This window comes from Pogonomyrmex barbatus, unplaced genomic scaffold (genome assembly GCF_055798465.1).
Source record: "Pogonomyrmex barbatus isolate J1 unplaced genomic scaffold, ASM5579846v1 scaffold18, whole genome shotgun sequence".
Lineage (NCBI taxonomy): Eukaryota > Metazoa > Arthropoda > Insecta > Hymenoptera > Formicidae > Pogonomyrmex > Pogonomyrmex barbatus.
Genome location: NW_028297114.1, coordinates 7,021,159 through 7,029,866, shown reverse-complemented (window position 1 = coordinate 7,029,866; position 8,708 = coordinate 7,021,159). Strand labels below are relative to the sequence as shown.

General features: G+C 32.3%; 2 protein-coding genes across 2 annotated transcripts in view; one reads left to right on the top strand and one right to left on the bottom strand.

Moving 5' to 3' along the window:
- Nucleotides 1–2: 2 nt before the first annotated feature.
- LOC105429789 (uncharacterized) lies at nucleotides 3–2,728 on the bottom strand (the record flags this gene model as incomplete). The annotated part of the gene is made up of 4 exons (XM_089075237.1): nucleotides 2,467–2,728; nucleotides 1,805–2,155; nucleotides 740–1,157; nucleotides 3–132 (listed from the first exon to the last, which is right to left on the bottom strand). Coding segments are annotated over exons 1-4 (1,095 nt in total), but the record flags the coding sequence as incomplete, so codon positions are not given.
- Nucleotides 2,729–6,119: 3,391 nt separating this feature from the next.
- Task7 (TWIK-related acid-sensitive K[+] channel 7) overlaps nucleotides 6,120–8,708 on the top strand; it is a 3,647-nt gene continuing 1,058 nt past the window's right edge. The window contains exons 1-5 of the mRNA XM_011642958.3: nucleotides 6,120–6,613; nucleotides 6,741–6,896; nucleotides 7,311–7,654; nucleotides 7,717–7,835; nucleotides 7,921–8,708. The exon at nucleotides 7,921–8,708 is cut by the window's right edge and continues 1,058 nt beyond it. Of these exons, the coding sequence (XP_011641260.2) occupies nucleotides 6,487–6,613; nucleotides 6,741–6,896; nucleotides 7,311–7,654; nucleotides 7,717–7,835; nucleotides 7,921–8,362 (1,188 nt within the window). The 5' untranslated portion in view covers nucleotides 6,120–6,486 and the 3' untranslated portion in view covers nucleotides 8,363–8,708. The remainder of the gene's footprint in view (nucleotides 6,614–6,740; nucleotides 6,897–7,310; nucleotides 7,655–7,716; nucleotides 7,836–7,920) is intronic.

Here is an 8,708-nt window from a genome sequence, read left to right as displayed (position 1 = left end):
CTTTCCTCAATTGGTTCATTATGGCTTTCTACACATTTTGCAGAGAAAGCTGTGCGACGTCTTTTGAGTGGCATCTTGACATTCCCGTCATCATCGCTCTTCCGTTGTCCATGTTTCTTGTTGTTAATTTTGCTGAATAGATATGATGCAAATAAATTAATTTTTTGTAAACATGCAAAACACTGGCAAACTTAATTTTGCAGAACAATATCGCAATCACTACGTTATTTATAAATACAATATATATATTCGTACAATACAAATACAATATATATATATATATATATATATATATAAGAAAGAAAGGATTTAGTGTCACTATGACAATTTTCTATCTTCTCGTTTTTTACATTTTTTATGTTTTACGTTTCTGAGACATTCATAATACGTTTATTGAAACGTTCGTACTGCGTTAAAATCATGTTAAATTTATTTTCGCAATGCATTTACGCTCGTTAAGTCATCGTTGTGTATGTCGAGATATAAAAAAAATGGTATTTTTTTAGAAATGGATTATTAAGAAATAATTATCTAATTTTATCGCAACATCGCAATTTTACGCGAAAGAAAATATGATATAAAATTTTTATATAAAATTTTAATACTGAATAATTATTTTTTGCATAGTTTACATCAATAGTTATTTATTTATTTTAAATTAAGCATTATGATGGAAAATTTGTACATATAATGATATATAATAATAAATGTTTATTTTCAAGTAAATAAGTTAACGAACCTGTTCTTCCTTGCAAAAACTTTTAATTTGCTTCTCTTACGTAACGATTTATCAGGCAGTCTTCTTGGGCTATTCTCTCTCGTACTCAAGCTTTTGGCAGGACTTTGGGTGTGTTGCGTTCCACATCTTTTCTTAAACGCCATTCGTCTATTGTCCACATTGTGAAACGTCTTGCCATGCTGAAATCCACGACGCATCGCTTTTCGATCGGCGATCGTTGTCAAACGCGTCTCCCCTCGTCGAGCGATACGTCGTTTTCGTCGAGATTCGATGTCGACCTGTCTCGAATTGCAAGATGTTGTGTCCAAAGTCGGACACACACGGAGCACGTTACCTTGTCGATCAGTCGGAATCAAGTAACCCGATCTTACGCCGAATGATAGAGCTTTGCGAATGTAATTTTTAGCCTGACGCTTTCCTGCAATATAAGTAAATGTAATTTGTTGCATATATATATATATATATATATATATATATATATATATAAATAATTTGACTTCGCCATTTAGAGAATTTTTATGTGTTAATTTTTAATATATGTTAATATTATGTGATGTTAATGTTATGCTCGATGCGGATACATCAAACAGATCTCACTTGAGATTTACTTGATACACATTTGATTAATATACTCATGTCTAAGAATCATCATTATACTCTCTCGTGTATCTCATTATATTTTCGTGTAAAAATTGTCTTGGCTTTTTATCAAATAATAATTTTTAAAATTATATACAAAAGCTATTTAAATCATTTTACTTGTTTTAAAAGGGTTGGAAAAGAAAGGAGTAAATGAGAGATGTAAATAATTTTAATTTTTCTCGGTAAATCGGAAGATGTACTTTGTACTTTATGTTAATATGAAATTTAATTTATCCATGTACATGGCCATTTTTTTACAAAAGTCTTTATAAAAGGAATAATAATCTGAAATTTACATTACCTGCTTTTACATTAAATATTATTTATTTTTACCACTACAACAATACACCACTACAACTATATACAACTATATACAACTGTACAAGTGAAAGCTTCACTTCAAGTTGAAAAGTGTAACCTAACCTTCTTTGATACCAGCTTTGATGTAACTGTTAATGAGCTGCACCAAAGATTTTTTTCTCAAAAGCGCTTTGGCGCTGTTGAGTGAGTTTGCCAGTGTAATTGGTTCCATTGAGACATTTGACACGCTGCTGTTCGTAGAACTTATTGGTGCCGAACTACTCGCGGCATCCGTTATTTCCATCAAACTATCGGTGGACATAGGCCTAGATTCCATTGTGTATTCAGGTATTTGGAAGGATTCTGAATCATTACAGTGATCAACCACTTCATGTGGAAGCCTTTGCGGCTTATGAGATTTCGGAATTCTTCGACAGCACATGCCGAAGCGTTCCGAGGACGAACGTTTTATCTCTACAATCACCATGAGAATGTTGAATTATAAATCGATATGGTCTTTGGACTAACTAAGTTCTAAATTGATGACACAATTTTAATATATTTTATCACATACCGATTGTAATTATATATAGAAATATGTATAAAATTATATGTATAAAATTTAATTGTTCATATTGAATGTCATGCTTAAGCTATATTATTAGGTTCTAAATTGGATAATTCACAATGTAATGCTTAAAGCAGGTTAAAATAATTTTATTTCATGTTTAAATTTATTGCAGCTTATTTCGGTGTTAATTGTGTAATTATATTAATCGTATTACCTTGATTATATTTATCGATGGTGAGAAGTTCATAAACTAATTGAGGTATATTGACGGAATCATACGATTGCCGTCGATATGGAGTATCCGCCCGTTTACGTGCTAATTTAATTCGGGATCGAATCCCAGAATGCGGTACTCGTTTTATCCGCTTCTTTACGGGTGGGTTTCTCGTTTTTCGCTTTGAGGATGCCATTATTTGATAACGCGATTTCTTTTCCACGCGGCAAATTCGCGTCGCAAAAGCACACGCGATCACATAGTTGGCACTGACTTGATATAAAAATTGAATAATGCTCTTTCGTCATTCTATTCTAGCCGAAGAAGTTGATAATTATAATTAATAAATTTAATTATACATTATACAATTTTAATATTTTAATATTTTTAAGTTATGCGTGCACTCACGCATCCATCTCTTTCCCCCTCTCCCCACACGCACGCACGCACGCAAGCACGCACGCACGCACGCACGCACGCACCCACCCACCCACATACATACAGATTTTTAATGAGATGAGAAAATAATTATGCAAAGCATCGAAGAGATTTTCTCTCATAGCATATTTCTTCTAATCAAAAATTTGTAAAATAAAAGAAAGCCTTTGATTGTTTTTTATATTTAATCAAAAAATAAGATCATTATTTTTATTCAAAAATTAAATTTATTTTTTATAAAACATGTTGTAAAACATGCGTAATATTTGTTTCCTTAGATAAAAGATTTGTAATTTTCTCTCTTGGAATTTTCTATCTGGAAACGATATATTATTAAAGTTTATAGTCCTTGGAATAATGTTGATGAGAGAAGAATATAAAGTTCCGATGATTACGACGTCCATTCGTTGGTGTCGTTGTTCAATTTATTGCTTTCTGATCGCTCTCTTCGTGAACTGTTAGCTCGATTTCGCAAATATTTTTCGCCAGATTTTTATAATATGTCATGCATACTTTTTTCGGTCTGATTATTATACATTATGATATTAATTATTAGTAATAATTTTATATTAAATTCAAACATAATATAATATATATTATGTTATTATTTAATATTCTAACGTATTATTTAATATTCGTTTAATGTACAGAATCGCCATTAATGTTTTTGTTAATAACAATTTTTCAATATAAAATATAGTCAGATCAGTGATGATCTTTATTTACTACGTAAAGCTCAGTATAAGCTTTTATATCTATAATTTGAAAATTACTAGTACACTTTGTCGGCAATACATCCATATCTATAGATATCCGTCAAGTCACAGTGATTTATTGCATACTCGTAACGCACGACGTACTTAGAGATTCAAGGACACTCAGTTAATACATGGATACAGAATTAAGTTTAATTACTCGATGCTCGTCCTATAATGGCTTCCGACTGGACGTGACGCGACACGGTAAGATTTCCTAATGCATTATGGAAGAGATCAGGAAGATAAAATTTCCGTTCCATGAGAAAAAATCGTGACATAATTGTGTAATTACATAACAATTTTAATCATAATAAATTTTTCTCTCCCTTGCCGCTTGTTTTTTATAAATACGATTAACAAATATAACAAATAATTTTCAATATTTTAGAAAAATGTTGCGTGTTCGAGCAATTTATAAAAATTATTTATTCATGGAATATTTCATGATTGAATTGTCGATGGAGTCGTGCTTCTATATAATTATAAAAAATTGTGTTCTATATGTATTGAAATTAGAAATCTTAAATTCTCTGGAACGATGAATGTGGATAATGATAATATAAATGACTCGTAAAATACACAAAGACAGCAGTGCAGTGCATCATTGTACTCTTAAAAAATGGAATATGATGAATCCTCATAATAGTCCATATTTAATATTTTCCATTTAACGATTCGTTTAATGTTTTCCGTTTGCCGATCCGAAAAGGTAAAACAGTACCGCGAAATCCATCACGTTGTATGATAAGGGCAAAATGTGAAGCAAAAGATTATCTTCTATGACAATACAAGCTAATTGATTGCTCCGAGTAATGTATCACGTTAGACAGTTTCGCAAAAGTTTCGTACCAATCTACGGTTAGATGATCAAGATAAAATAGACGTAATGACACTCCGGTGATGTAGAAGCGCTAATTTGTTAAGTCAATAATGGTAATTGAAACTCAACCGTTTAATTATTGGAGTAAAATATAAGCCACATGTGTGTTATTTCATTACATTGCAATTTGGTTTAATGCAAAATTATATATACGGAAAGTTTATTTATCGTTTGTCATTTGCGATAAAAAGCAAAAGATGAATAAATTTATGAAACGAAAGAATAGGAAACTAATTCTATTATTTCTATTATTTCTATTATTTCTATGTTTTAAATAAAAACATAGAAACATTTTAAATTATTATTTAACTTTGTGTATTAAATTTTTAAAATATTTCTATTTAGTAGAATTATAGTAGAAAATTATAGTAGAATTTATATAATATTTATAATATTAGATACTTTCTTTTGTATTTATAACCGCGCGATAATAATTATAGCTCGCTCAACTATTCTTTTCGTCAAATATTTGCATGTCGTCATTATTGTGTATAATATTCTTTTTATCATAAAAAGAATTCTGTTCTCCTCACCTACCATCGTTGTTTTATTCCGTCATAAAGATAAAAAATGTTAGATCTTTTTTCGCATTATACATTGGTTTATTATTATATATATATATATATATATATATATATATATATATATATATATATATCATTGCGTTAAACGATAATTAATATTGATCTTTTTAGAAAATCATAATCGAAACATCAATCAACTTATTAATAAATAAAATAAATTATTACAAATATATTATTCTAGCTTATTTATAATAACGATCTGTTTTCACGTCATCATTTCTAAATGTCTTTTAACAATTTCTGTCTCAATATCATAAGTGGGCATGAAAAATATTTTTATATCCAGTAGAGTTATGGGTTATGGGTTTCTTTTAATTTCTCAATAAAGGTCAAAATTCAACTTATCATTATTTTTTGGAAAATTTAAAATGTTTCTTAAATATTACCAAAAGTATTAGAAAACGAGTTTAGAACAGTTTTATAGAATAAAAGAGAAAAAATATAATAGGGGTTGTACAATTTTTCATTAGTTCTTCTTTCTTTCCTTTCTTTCTCCCCTCCCCTCCCCCTTCCTCTCCCTTCCTCTCACTATTTATAATCATAGATAAATATAAAAAAACTTTTTCTTTAATCTCTCAATAAAAAGAAATAAAAGAAAAATTTGAACTATGCAGGCCACTTTTTCAAAAAAGATACTTTTTGATACTGTTCTAGAAGAAATATTGTAATTATGAGTCTAACAAAAATATCTCTATAATATAGATTATATCAGAATATTATAGAATAGATAAGTAGATATACAAGTTACTGCATTATCAGCGGTAGATTTACTATGCAAAATTATGGTGAAACTTTTGTATATCGATCGACGGTTGTGTCATGCTCGACTGTGCCCAACTATGTTATGACGAAATGTGTATCATACTATTGGACTGCGCAACATCAGCGTTGTTATCACTTGACTATACTGTCATGTAATAGTTATCACTTGGTCGCAACATCAGTACAGTTACCATTGGAGTTTGCCATCACACTATTACGTGTATTTACAAACGAAGTCAGCATAGCGGCGTATCCTCATAGGGGATAGCTTCCTTCATCGGCTCGCGATCAATACTGGGATGGATAAAAGTACAGAAACTGTTTTCTTGCGAGCATTGTACGTACTCTCGTGGCATCTCAACTTCTCAGAGAGCTCTATCTGATATGCGATATAAACTTTCCATATATACGTTCGTTTCTTCAGTACAAAATAAATATTTGTTTACACACCGCGTACAAAATATTGGCACACATAAATGTTGCGTTTTGCGGGGAACGTTACTGTCAGGGGAAATCTTGGAGAACTTGTTGAGAGTGAATTTTTTATTCTATAGCGTGCTTAAGCACGCGATATTCTCGCGAGGACAAAACGGCGAAGATGAAGAGACAGAATGTCAGAACCCTATCATTGGTAGTGTGCACATTTACGTATCTTCTGGTCGGTGCCGCGGTATTCGACGCCCTTGAATCGGATACCGAGAGGAAACGCTGGGAATTTCTCTCGGGTAAGTCTGTTTTCGCTATGTAAATTCACAAATATTACAAAATATCACAAAATTTTTAAATAAATTGATAATTAATAATTAATTATTTCTGCTACTCGCGTGCGGCGGGAAATATATCGCTATATAGAAATACGTCGTAATATGATGAAAAAGTACAATATTACGCCAGAGGATTATAGGATGGTCGAGATCGTAATAATAGAGAACAAGCCACATAAAGCGGGACCGCAATGGAAATTTGCGGGTGCCTTCTATTTTGCCACTTTAGTATTAGCCATGATTGGTAAGTCATACATTTGTGTTATCAAAAATTTCTTATATTTTTAATGCAGACATTGAAACAGTCCTAGAGATGAATAGTAAACTCAAATCTTAATTAAAAATTTTGAAAAAATTTTTGTATCATACTAAAAGATATTTGTGTATGATTAAAATAAAACCGTCATAAAATGAGAGAGAGAGAGAGAGAGAGAGAGAGAGAGAGAGAGAGAGAGTATGTATGTGGTGTATGTATGTGTATGATGTGGTGTGTGTGTGTGTGTGTGTGTGTGTGTGTGTGTGTGTGTGTGTGTGTGTGTGTGTGTGTGTGTGTGTATGTTGTGTGGTGTGGAGAATTTTATTTTAATAAAAATTCTTAAATACATATATATAGGTAATTTATGTAAAAGATGTAATTATGTTATAAATTTTTTGCAAGGTTACGGACATTCCACTCCTGTAACTAAAACTGGAAAGGCATTTTGTATGGTATATGCGATGGTAGGGATTCCTTTGGGACTGGTAATGTTCCAGAGCATTGGCGAGAGATTGAACAAATTTGCATCGGTCGTGATCAGACGAGCAAAGACATATCTCAGGTGTCAAAGAACCGAAGCTACTGAGATGAATCTCATGCTAGCGACTGGTCTCCTCTCAAGTATAATTATTACCACAGGTGCTGCGGTATTTTCAAGATATGAGGGTTGGAGTTATTTTGATAGTTTTTATTACTGTTTTGTAACGCTCACGACCATAGGTTTCGGTGATTATGTCGCTCTTCAGGTAAATAGTATCTGGCTAATGGTGAGAGAAGCAGTAAGATTTATAGATGAATTACTTTTCAGAATGATCAAGCGCTTTCCAACAAACCTGGATATGTAATTTTGAGTTTAGTCTTCATCCTATTTGGCTTGGCCGTAGTTGCCGCCAGTATTAATTTGCTAGTACTGCGTTTTATGACGACGTAAATATATTTTTTATAATAGAGTAGATTAGTTTACACATATCTAAGAAAGATAATTAGTTTTCTATGAAACATCCGCTTTTAGAGATTCCGGTGAGGCTCGTCGCGATGACACAGAGCTGCAATCTGCCTCGCATCACGTTTTGACACTAGACGGCGAGGTTGTGGCGGTAAATGGAAAGCTTCTCGCCAGTCATGTTCCTATCGTGCACGATACGGATGATTGTGTCAGCGTATGTTCCTGCACCTGTCTTGGGCCAGCAAATTCCGAGCTGCTTGATCCTTCCGGGTATCAGGGTTACCGACCACCCCCAACGTCTTCGTGTGAAGCGCGCATCCGTCTGATGGAGGGAGTTTCGTCGTCGCAGTCTACGTCGCCGACTTACAAAGGCCGACAGCCGAGAATTGCTCGGCATCGATGTTTAAGAGCTCATTTTCCGCACAAAATCCCTCATGAGAGAATACCTGTGATACATCCACGGAGGACAGTTTCTAACATTTGGTACAGATTTTCACACCTTATGTGAAAAGCAAAAATTAAAAAAAAACTATCAATGTTTAATGTTTGATATGTGTGATCAAAACTCTGATTGTTGATCATTGTTCGAATCCTTCAAGGCGAACACTTTTATAATGTGTCCCTGCTGCATTTTCCACGTTACATCGACATGTAGTCTTAAACAAGTTGACACATTTTGATAATCAATGTTGTTCGACTATATCGATTTTTGACGCATGGATATGTATATGTAATAATAACAAGTATATAACGCATATTATTATCGACTTGTTATATGAATATTATGAATATAACGAGTAATGTCATAATAATTATTTCAATCGATAAACATTACGAAACATTGATGGTCTGGA